This window comes from Melanostigma gelatinosum, assembly GCF_949748355.1.
Source record: "Melanostigma gelatinosum genome assembly, chromosome: 21".
Taxonomy (NCBI): domain Eukaryota; kingdom Metazoa; phylum Chordata; class Actinopteri; order Perciformes; family Zoarcidae; genus Melanostigma; species Melanostigma gelatinosum.
In genome coordinates, this window is record NC_136654.1 from 13,416,527 (window position 1) to 13,428,895 (window position 12,369).

Sequence of the window (12,369 nt, forward strand, 5' to 3'; positions counted from 1 at the left end):
AGAGACACCGTATAAGTCTCTGGTAAAGACCTGTCAATCACCGTGTAGCCCCGCCCTAAAGCATCCCCTACTTTAGGGTCTGTTTGACTCTAAATGGACCATAATGTACGAAATGAACATCATGCTGTATTGAAGAAGACTTGAAACTAGAGATTGAGACCATAAACTCATGTTCACAATGTTTTCTGAGGTAATAAATCAAGAGAGAAGTAGAGTCAGTTTCTCATATACTTCTATACAACCCTAAATACGGCAGCTAAATGTGTAGAATGTAAACCCAGTAGAGAGAGAGGGCTCGTACCCGTCCTTCTTGTAGAACTCCAGCATCATGTTGTCTGTGGCGACGCTGAGCGGCCGCCGACTCTGGTCGTTCTGCTTCCGCTCCATCAGCTCCATGTCCGGTGACGGCATCGAGCTGTAGTTGGAGTTGTGGTTGGTGTGGACCGGGCTGCCGTAGTTCCCCATGACGTTGAACTCGATTTCTAAAGAAAGGAACGAGACGCAGAAACAATTCAGTGTTTTCATTTTCTGGAGAACTCAATCCTCCTTCCAAAAAAAAAATATATTTCCTCTTGTGTCATCCCTCCTCACCTCCGGGGAAGAACCAGTCGGCGTGCTGGATGATGGGCTCGATGATGCCGACGATCTGCAGCGAAACTGTGGTCATCATCTCTGTGATGTTGCTGCAGCAGACAGAGAGGAGATATTTTTTATTTATGGTGGGACGTAGAGCACCGTATAAGGAATCACACTCAGGAGATTAGCACATCTTGATGATATTGCAGAAGCCTTAAAAAGGAGAACCGGCTGTTAAAATACTAATTAAAAGTTAGAGAGGAATAAAAAGTTTGTGAGTTTTACACAGAGATGTAAGGGAGGTGTCCTTCACCCTTTCCAAACTGCTTACTCATCATCTTCATGAATGAACTTCATGATCAATGTTGTGCCTATTGGCCATTTTTGTTATTAGCACTTTGAGCTCTAAGCAGCATGATGAATATTAGCAGATATTCAGATTCTCCACTGAGAAGCCCCGTGGATACGGAGTCCTTCTGTCTTCTATACGGCGTTTCTTTCTGCATGTGTTGCACAACCCGTAGCTGTGAGGTTATTAGGAGGTGGTTCAACTGTAGTAGGACAGCACTGAAGGCCCAGGTATAAAACACACAGCCCGCCACTGATACCAAACATGAAAAACTAGATTATTCACATATGAAATCACCATATAAAGTGAAATCTAACTGGTAGACTGAACAAAGGAAACACTGAGGTTCATCCATGACACCACAAAACCTGCATTTTATTTCCCCCTCACATGAGCCATAATCCTCACAGAAATTAGTACGAGCTCCTACTGTGTAACATGATTAATTTTACATTCTAGTGGACATCCCACAGTTTCAAAAGATACCAAATATGACAGGTTGGATGTAGAGCAAATGTGTAAAATGATGCACAAAGACATTTAGAATAATTTAATGTCATTGAATGGTGCAGCCATAAAAACAACAACATGGGGTCTTGGATGTAAATATTCCACTTTGTGTGAATGTCGGTCAAGACAATATATCATGATACTTATGATATATAACATTTATTTAATCAGGCCATCTCATTCGAGAGTACAGAAGAGAGAAAGAAACACAAATATAACGAGACAAACTAAAGCTCATCAGAGACAATCCCAGAATCACTAAACAGATTTAAATGTTTAAAAGTGGGATTAGTTATTCAAATTTTGAAATCCTCTGTAATTATTTCTATTTATAAGATGCAATGTTGTGGAAGGCAGTTTTCCCAAGTTCAGTATTACTAGAGTTCAACAGGCCTGAGATCTGATTTAATGAGCAGTGGTTTTAAATTTGAGAAGAGAGGATTATACACTGAGGCAGCTTCTGATACTATAATTGGAAGATAATGGATGATTGTTTACAACTTTAGAGCGAGTTTAAAGGGGACTTATTATGAAGTGCTAATGTCTACCAACCCACAAACTATGAAATAAGACAACCCAGTCAGATTTCTGTGATTCAACAAACCAATCAGATTCGTCTCCCCTTCCTCTGTCACATGCAGGTTCATTGGAATATATCGTCCCCATCTGAGTATCTCCACTAATAACTTAAGAACTATCTCTGCAAAGATGCACATCATTTTTCTCACAAGCCAATCAGAGCAGACTGGGCTCTTAAAGAGACAGGCGCCAAAACGGAGAGTTTCAGACAGAGGGGGAATACATGTATATTCAGATCGACAATGTGATACATTGTATGTGTTTTTTGAACATTAAAGCATGTAAACATGTTCTAGTAGAAACCCCAAATGTCAAGCATGAACCTGAAATTGAGCAGGATATGTGACCTTTAAGGGGGAATTAAGAGAGGAAACTTGGACTTTAAGAGGTTAAATCGAATTATAATCTTGTCGATCTTAAACGATTTAAGCAGTCGTAGAAATTAAAACATAACTTTTATAACAGAAGACTCTACAATAAAGAATGCATAGATTTTGAAAATGAGTCCCTCGAAAAATAATCAAATGTGCAGTCTGATGTCACACTTGAAGTTGTACTTTATATTGTTAATGTTGTTCTATAAAAGTCAGTTAACTACTGTGACTCTGAATCTCTGCTGTCTCACCCTTCATCGTGCATCCACAGCAGATTCGGTCCGAGGACAATAGCGATGTTTCCAGGCGTCATCTTGTTCACATCCTGGTCTTCGGTCAGTTTGGAGAGGAATTTAATCAAATACCTGAAAATACAGAAACAGAAAAATAGGTGAAAATAAAATGTATTTAGCTTTTGTCAAAGCAAGTTATTAGAAATAATTAAACTTTTGTAGGAAGAGGAAAAACATGATTTATTTGTGATTTGATTGTATAAATGAAAAAGGTACAATGTTGTTGCTGTCCTGTGAAAACCATGTATGTTTAAAACAGCAACTTCTCTCACGCTGCAAAAAAACAGCTCGGTTTTCCGCTTTGTGAGAATGAATTTTTCCTGCAAATCAAACATGTTTTTTTAATGGTTTATTGAACTCAAGTCAAGTTTATCTGAAAAATACAAAATCACCGCATTTGGATTGACAATAGAAGGGGTGGATGACTCTGCAAAATGTATTAAAACAACACAATTGTTGATGTCGATATCGATATGTTATATTCATAAAAGCGGCTTCTGTTCTTTCATGTTGCTTTTCAACTGTTAATCAACTGTTTATCACACGCGTGTTAAAATTACAGGACGGTTTTTAAAGGCAAATAAACATAATAAAAAGATGACTGTTTTCAAACTTTTCTTTTGTGCAAAAAACTAAACAAAAGCACAAACTACCATCAGTCATGATTCACAGCAGTGAAAATGCTCCAAGCGATGCTCCTCTCTCCTCTCATCCTGAGAGTACAGGCTGTTGTTTGAACAGCTCTGCTCTTTGATGAAATATAAATGAGTGTAGAAGAGAAAGACTGAGGCCTTTTCTGTATCGATTCTATTGATGCTAGAATCAGACTTCAAAACGAGACGTAGGTATCTGTAGCATTGATATTATCTTATAGATCCGCACACTCCTACTGCATAGTTTTCACTGGACAGCTGTGATGTACTAAACTAAATGTGCATCAGTGCAAAAGGCTTAACATTTCTGGGAATGCATGAATTCAGCAGCTTAGGTAATGACTCGCTGTCTGGCAGCCGTTGATACTGGGCTAAATATAAAGCCACATTCCCACAGATCTAATTCCCTGTCATGTTTTCAGTAGTAGTGAAATGAGACGTGTAAAGTGAGAAACGTGGGAAATAACAGAACAATATCCAAGGTTTCCCACCCTCTTTATGATTAAATAAGGTACTTTGTTTGTGTTATTACTTCAAACTATTCTCCCTGTTCCTTCTCTTCGTGGGTTTTCTGAGAGACAACAATGGTCCAGTGTGTTTCTGTGGGAGCTGCTGAGCTGAATGACTCATCCTGAGCTGAACTGTTGAATGAACATCAGGCGGCGATCATCTGGACAGGTCTGACAGGTCTTCTCAGTAGGACGACCGTCTAAAAATACGCCCTATTTGTGCGATTCGATGTCGACACTGACAAGAGCTGCAGCATCTCTGCTCCTACAATTTCCCTCCCGTCACGTTTCTCTCTTCCTCTTCCTCCTCGCCGCAGCTTTTGATCATGAGATATGCCCTTCGGCGAATATACATGGCTCGCCCTGATCCAGCAGCAAATCCAGCAGCACCTCAGCCTTAAGTCCTCCTTCTCTCACCATCTTGGTTTTTGGCCGTCGCCATCTTAGTTTTTTGCAACCAGTGAACACGAAGTGACCATATTTGGACTGAGGAGGAGTGACGTAGAGACGCCGTATACATCTCTGTTAGAGACCTGTCAATCACTGTGTGGCCCCGCCCTAAAGCATCCCCTGCTTTATGGTCTGTTTGACTCTAAATGGACCATAATGTACTAAATGAACATCACGCTGTATTGAAGAAGACTTGAAACTCGAGATTGAGACCATAAACTCATGTTTACAATGTTTGCTGAGGTAATTGTCACGGCTCCGCTGTGACCTCAGCTCGTGTCGGTGTCTCCCCTCTGTTCTCTCTGTCAGTGTGTGTGTGTGTGTGTATGGCATGGGCACGGCTTCAATCATCCGGCACCTGGGCTCATCTCCACACCTGCCAACAATCAGACCATCATCACAGACAACTCAAATACCCCAGCTTCCTTCAGTCTCATCGGCAGATTGTTTCTTCAGCTATGTGGTAGCTACAGCCCCGCTGAGGTTTATCTCGTCTCACCAGTTAGTTCGCTTTGTTTTCCCGATCTGCAACTAACTTGTTTTTCTTGTGCTCCAAGATTCCTGTGCCACGTCGCCACCACTCACACCGCCTCACCTTCCTATCTGCATGTTCCACCGGCTCCACGAACAAACTAAATAAAACCTTTTATTTCACCTCCCCTGTTGTCCCGGTGTCTGCGCATGGGTCCAGAACAACTGACCGTAACAGCAATAAATCAAGAGAGAAGTAGGCTCATAATCCATGAACAATGTTATGGAGCGAGAAATTTGAGGTTTTTATGGAGCGCAGAAACCTGATGAAGTGAGAACATCATCAGTCGTCATTTGGAATCCAACTAGAGTCTGACTGATGAAGAGTTTAGAAGACAAACCATCTCATTTTATGCTACTTTAATGAATCTGTCTTGTTACAGTAAAAATGTTCTTTCAGCTGCAATTGTTCCAGACATTATCTCAGTCAGACATGTTTTTTTAATTTAAAAAATGTCTTAATTCACCCACAATGCATGGCATCAGTCCTGCTTAACAAACCCAAGAACTAGACAGCTTTGTGCTGTGATGAATTTAGTTTTTATCTGAAGTCTGACGAATCATTTCAGTCGCCTGACTTCCAACAACGACAACAAGGACGGAAACGCGGAAAGAGTGACTCACTTAAAGTTGTTGTTGTTGGCCGTGGGGAGTTTCTCACAGGCGTTCAGGAGAGCCTGCAGTCTCTTGTCTTGATCTTGAATGCTGCAGGACGACAGAGAAAGAAAAACACAGAGGTTGAACATTAAAGAAGTTCAACGCATCATCATCATCACTGATCTGACGACATCGTGGTGAATTGAAGCGATACGGACTTGGAGGCCTGGATCCAGTCGTTGTAGAGCTCGTATGACATCAGCGGCTCGGGGAGCTCCCGCAGGTAGGACTTCAAAGCTCCTGGAGAGAACGAAAATAATGAGATGCATGTATGTTTTGAGCAAACAACAATGCATTTATAATGTGCCTGCATGAGCTTATAGTGTCTCAGACTCGTCACTATATTTAGTCATTGCTGCTATTTGATCAGAACGAATGTGATTTTTTTTTTAGTGCTGAGGAGGAAAGCGACGGCTGACTCGTCTTCTTCGTCTTCTCTGGATGCCGCGTTCATTTCCCCCGGGGAGTGCGTGGGACGGATGACAAACAAGAACGTCAGGGCATCCCTCACTATTAGACAGCTTCTGTCTGTGTGTGTGTGTGTGTGTGTGTGTGTGTGTGTGTGTGTGTGCACAGGCCTGTAGTCTGCTAAATAAACACATTAAATCAGATAATTATGTTGAAACTACGGTAGATGCAGCTCTAGTTTGTTACATTTACAAATCAAAATCCTGCTGCCTCTTATTGATGCTGATGGAAGACGAAGCCCCCCCCCCCCCCCCCCATCATGACTAACCCAGTTTAATGTGGGATCATTAGAGAGACCTCTCACTCTTTGTCCACATGCTCCAGTGAACACAACTGACTGATTTCATGTTTAATGAAAGGGACAAAATGTTTCTGAGGAGTTTGACAGGTTTCTTGGTTTGTTCATTGGATTAAATCCAGAGTTAAAGGAAGGCGAAAACGATTTGTGTTTTGGTTTTGTCGACAAAACAGAAGCAAAAACTGACAAAAAACATTTTTGCTTTTCTTGCTGGGAACTGAATCCTCATCAGGTCTTAAAGGAATCTTTTAACTCTCATGTGTGGCCTTTACAGAAGACTTTCAAATTAACCTTTAGCAGAAAATACACTGCAGAGGTTGACGAATGACATTTGCAGTCAAGTGTGCAGGAGAAATAAACATAAAAGTAAATATTAGAGGTCCCTCTCTGATGAGGGAAGTATCAAGCAACTGAACTGGTGCCAACCCATAAATCTACCGCTGTATGGCCAGGTTCTCATAGACGATGGTAATCAGGTCCAGCGAGGCAACAGATGGGTGCAGCTAGGAGACGGGGGGGGGGGGCACCTGCGATGGCGTGAGGGTCTGCAGAGTACTCCTGAACATCCAACACGCCGCAGTCCAAAGACGCCTTCAGCTTCTTCAGTTTGGAGGCCGAAGGAGCGATTCTGAACAAACCCTGAGACACGAAACACGACGAGAACAGTTTTAACGACGAGAACTTTTTACTCAGAGGTACATATTGTACTTTTTACTCTACCTCAGAGGTACATATTGTACTTTTTACTCTACCTCAGAGGTACATATTGTACTTTTTACTCTACCTCAGAGGTACATATTGTCCTTTTTACTCTACCTCAGAGGTACATATTGTACTTTTTACTCTACCTCAGAGGTACATATTGTACTTTTTACTCTACCTCAGAGGTACATATTGTACTTTTTACTCTACCTCAGAGGTACATATTGTACTTTTTACTCTACCTCAGAGGTACATATTGTACTTTTTACTCTACCTCAGAGGTACATATTGTACTTTTTACTCTACCTCAGAGGTACATATTGTACTTTTTACTCTACCTCAGAGGTACATATTGTACTTTTTACTCTACCTCAGAGGTACATATTGTACTTGTCAGGTAAAACCAGATGTGTTGATGTTTAATCACAGAATGTAGTATCTGCAGTATACAATAGTAAAACAGTCTTAAAGGGGCAATTCTGCATAATGAGCACTTTTACTTTTGATGAAGTTAATTTTGCAGATAATACTTTTCTACTTCAGCAAAATGCTAAAAAAAACATTTCTTAAATATTACTTATATCTACTATATTTACATAAATAGCATCACACGTATACAAATCTTTACAACAGGGGCTGATTTTGATTCATATCATATTTGCTAAACATTTTGGACATCAGACCAGACTGCTGATGAACGAACAGCTGAGTCGGCAGCAGACTGTTTGTGTGTCCTATTAAGAGTCGATTAATTTCAAATGTCAAAGCGAGCTCTTAAAACACTTTGAACTAAGGTGATTAATGAATTCCAAACAAATATTTCTCCGCAGCACATCTCAAAACATCATCCATAATGTTCAACAAACATCACATTAAGCCTGATGACTGTAGAATGGAGATTAAGTTATTCTTAATGATATATTTGCCTTGGAATCTCATAAAGATTTGCTCTGGGAAAACATTTACTGTAGCCTCAATGTGTCTCCATTAAACAATCGTTACATGCAATTAAAGCCGCACAGCTCACCGGCTTGATAACGGTTTAAAATTACCGTCACACAATAATTAAACAGTCGAGGATTGTTTGTTTCTTTGAGGAAACCAGACTGTAGCTTAGACCTCGTTAGACTTCTGCAAAGTGTATCACCACGAGATGTGTTTACTGTGTGTGTGTGTGTGTGTGTGTCATGTCAAAGACACATGAAGTGTGTGTTTGTTAGTCTGACCTCCTCCTGCATGCCACACTCCAGCAGCATGGTGACACAGGCCTCGATGGGGAAGGCAATATCTCTCCCGCTGAGCGCTAAGTGGTCCTCTAATGGCTTCCCGTAGCATGGCTTCTCCACCCAGGTCTCTGTCAGACACACACACACACACACACACACACACCACATACACAACATGCATGAAATACAGTAGCAGCTAAGGATGCTAAGCGTTTCCTCTCCAAAACAAACAGGAAGTATATTTTCTGGAGGACCTTAAAGGGCCCAGAAACATATATTCTCACTCGGCTTCTTTCTCTAAGCGACGATGTCGTGAATGAACAGACTGATGTCTTTTAATCGTTGTTCTTCTTGTTGGTTTAAAGGGGCGGATCTCTGTTGGGAAAAGGTGATGTCACATATTTCTACAGACCAATCAGAGAGTTTGTGAACGAAATGAATATTAATAAGTTATTTTAACTTATATTACTTAAATGAAACGGATATTGCATAAACTGTACATATGTTTTGTGTATATTTAATATAATATAAATAATAAGAGCAATAATAACAACAAAAATAATAATTATATAAATCAATGAATAAAATGTATTTAATTATTTATAATAATAATATAAAAAGGAATAGTATTGACAATAAGAAGAGAAAGTAATGACAATGACATGAATATAAATAAAAGTAATACTAATAATAAACTAAATAAAATAACATTATTTGTATAGTATTTTAGTGTTGAAGCTCTAATTAAATCAGTTAAATTCCCCAAACTGTTCATAAACACAAACTAACACACGTGGACGCCGCAGCAGAGTCTGAGCAGGATGCAGGAAGAAGCAGACTGCATCAATGAGTGTGTCGGTCTGAAACTCACCCTGATGAGCTTTGATCTGGGGCAACACGCTCTGGAGCAGCTCTAACGACTTCCTGTGGTATTCTGCCTGGACTTCTATCAGCTAGACAGACGAGAGATCAGAGAGTCTGAGACGGACGAGCACAACATTTCTGTTCCTTCAGCCAAAGTCACGGGAGGAACGTCGTACTTACTGTCTGGAAGTAGCTTGCATAGTCAATTTCTTTGGCCACAAAACTGTACATGTCTGCTGATAACTGATCCTGGAGGAGTAAATAAAAGAAGCACACATTTTGACATTTTTAATTACACTGACGATGGCTTGGAGCTCTTGTATTGTGCACGCTGGCTCACCGGGACACTTAATGTGGCCGATCCTTCGTTAATGTTGTTAGTTATTCGCTGTGAGTTTCAAGACAAAATGTCTGCTGTCAAAACTGTTTTCAATTAAAAATATGCCAAATTAACAGAATAAAGAACTAGAAAACATATTTACATTTAACAAAAAATATTTAATTAGCATTTGAATGTGAAACTAAATTAAAATAGTACATTAGACAGTGTTTACCGTGTACATGCATTTTTCTTTCACGGGAAAACTCGCTAAAGATACGCTATAGACTGTGGAGTTAGTAAACCGTTAGAATGTTACGGTGGTAACTTCTGTTTTACATCTGTTATTTATTCAGTCTGTGTTTGAAACTCTCTCATGGATAGAGAAGAAAGGCGATCACTGACTCTGCAGATCTCCATGCGGTTGGCTGCCTCCTCCATCTCCTCCCGATGGTGGTCGGCCTTCGCTCCTGACTGCAGGTTGCTGGAGAGTCCTGAAGACTTGGTGGACTGATAAAACCTGAGAACACAACATTAACTTTGTTTATTCAATATGTTTAGTCTATTACTTTTGACTGACGAGGTATTCAGATCCTTAATATTACAAGTATTAATAACCAACTGTGAAAGGTACATTATGTACCTCTGAGATGTAGTGGAGTAAAAAGTACAATATGTACCTCTGAGATGTAGTGGAGTAAAAGTACAATATGTACCTCTGAGATGTAGTGAAGTAAAAAGTACAATATGTACCTCTGAGATGTAGTGAAGTAAAAGTACAATATGTACCTCTGAGATGTAGTGGAGTAAAAGTACAATACGTACCTCTGAGATGTAGTGAAGTAAAAAGTACAATATGTACCTCTGAGATGTAGTGGAGTAAAAGTACAATATGTACCTCTGAGATGTAGTGGAGTAAAAGTACAATATGTACCTCTGAGATGTAGTGAAGTAAAAAGTACAATATGTACCTCTGAGATGTAGTGGAGTAAAAGTACAATATGTACCTCTGAGATGTAGTGAAGTAAAAAGTACAATATGTACCTCTGAGATGTAGTGGAGTAAAAGTACAATATGTACCTCTGAGATGTAGTGGAGTAAAAGTACAATATGTACCTCTGAGATGTAGTGGAGTAAAAGTACAATACGTACCTCTGAGATGTAGTGAAGTAAAAAGTACAATATGTACCTCTGAGATGTAGTGGAGTAAAAGTACAATATGTACCTCTGAGATGTAGTGAAGTAAAAAGTACAATATGTACCTCTGAGATGTAGTGGAGTAAAAGTACAATATGTACCTCTGAGATTTAGTAGAGTAAAAAGTACAACATGTACCTCTGAGGTGTAGTAGCCTACAGTAAAAGTACAATATGTACCTCTGAGATGTAGTAGAGTAAAAAGTACAATTATGTACCTCTGACATTTAGTAGAGGAGAGGTATAAAATTGCAGGAAATGGAAATACTCAAGTAAAGTAGAAGTACCTTGAACTTGTACTTCAGTAAACGTGAACACAACTAAGCGTTGTATTTGCCTTCAGCAGCTTCAGACTTTAGTTTTTTTGAGTGATAATCTGCAACAACAAAATCTGAATCTAACACAACAAGCTGTTTTAAAAGCCAACTTAAGTCTCCATCGAACACTTGTCTATGAATATAAGTATGAATGTATCCTCTTTCACTGAACTCATCTTCATCTCTAACCTAAGCCCTCGTCTTCCCTCTTTGTCTGAGTCTCTGGGTGGAGATAATGTGCCGCTCTGCCAGAGGAGCTCAGCTCAAAGCAGGATGATGGAAAAAAACTCTCTCAGATTTAGGTCACTAAAAAAAACAACTGACTGAACTGCAGCGAAATAAAATCACAAATCTCTCCATGTCACTGCTCTGAGAGGACAGCGAATCAGCACAGAGACGGATTCTGATTGGACGGGAGACAAATCTGCACTGACGGGACGATTCAAGAGGTTTTCACACCTAAAAGTTTAAACATAAGAAACTATTCAACATTAAAGATGGTGAACCTCTATCTTCAGTTATAATTAAAGGTGCCCCGTGGAGTTTTTGCTCACAATTTACAGTGTAATTCTGTAAAACTACTACCAGTACTTAAATGTAGATACAGTGGAAGAAAACTAGACTGTGGGGGAACAAGAGAGTAATAATCTGGCATTTTAGAGAACATACAAAAACAAAGTGACTGATCTTCTGCAGAACATATGAAGTCATTATTGTGTATCATATATTAACAGTGACAATATGTCTTGGTGCTTTTGGAAAATCTAAATGTAACTGTAGACATATGTAAAGTTGTATGGTTACAACTCTGTCTCTGTCTGAAACGCAGCAGCAGACTCACCGTGTGCGCGCAGAGTCCATGTCCAGGACCAGCTTCGCTAAATGTTTCCTCTGTTTCTGGATATTTGGGATTTCCACCTGAGAGGACGGAGCAGAGAGCCGTTCATTGTTTGTCGGCGTGAAAGAGGAAAACACGCTCAGTATTGTCGGAGGCTCTGCACCTGATTCTTCGTCTCATGAAGATCAGTTTACCGACTTATTTAAAGAGTAATTAATGAACAGTGTGTCCGGTATCAGAGACATGAAGGTGAAGCTCTGTGTTCCTGCTTTGCAACAGATTACAGAGCAGGTTTGTCTGACGAGGGCTCAAATAAACTGTTTTTCTATTATTTACCCTCATGGTTTTGTCAGTCAGCCTTTTCCTGCATGGATTTATTTGTCTTTATTTTGAAGTCCTGTATTTTTTAAATATATGAAAATTTTAAATAATAGTTTCTAAAGCATCTCTTGCATGAAGAGTCTGGGGGATATCTTAAGTGAAAACGCAGTTTCAGTCTTTTATGAAATTGTTCTGTATTATAATTTAAGGGGAGACACTTCAGGTGATTTGGGTAAAACAACTACAACTATTAGATATCACCAAGAACCTTCCCCTGTTTATTACTTATATTAAGATGATTGTTACTGTAAAATCTACAGACGCATAAAGACATAGTAG

At 39.7% G+C, this 12,369-nt stretch overlaps 1 protein-coding gene across 1 annotated transcript in view; it reads right to left on the reverse strand.

The window, feature by feature from the left end:
- The window catches only part of LOC306794818 (rho GTPase-activating protein 44-like), a gene marked incomplete at its 5' end in the record, with an annotated part of 63,190 nt that overhangs the window by 15,247 nt on the left and 35,574 nt on the right, over window positions 1-12,369 (reverse strand). Inside the window, 11 exons of the mRNA XM_079293039.1 lie at window positions 302-482; window positions 592-683; window positions 2,640-2,753; window positions 5,449-5,529; window positions 5,640-5,721; window positions 6,775-6,886; window positions 8,176-8,303; window positions 9,047-9,128; window positions 9,220-9,288; window positions 9,764-9,878; window positions 11,713-11,789. Of these exons, the coding sequence (XP_079149165.1) occupies window positions 302-482; window positions 592-683; window positions 2,640-2,753; window positions 5,449-5,529; window positions 5,640-5,721; window positions 6,775-6,886; window positions 8,176-8,303; window positions 9,047-9,128; window positions 9,220-9,288; window positions 9,764-9,878; window positions 11,713-11,789 (1,133 nt within the window). The remainder of the gene's footprint in view (window positions 1-301; window positions 483-591; window positions 684-2,639; window positions 2,754-5,448; window positions 5,530-5,639; window positions 5,722-6,774; window positions 6,887-8,175; window positions 8,304-9,046; window positions 9,129-9,219; window positions 9,289-9,763; window positions 9,879-11,712; window positions 11,790-12,369) is intronic.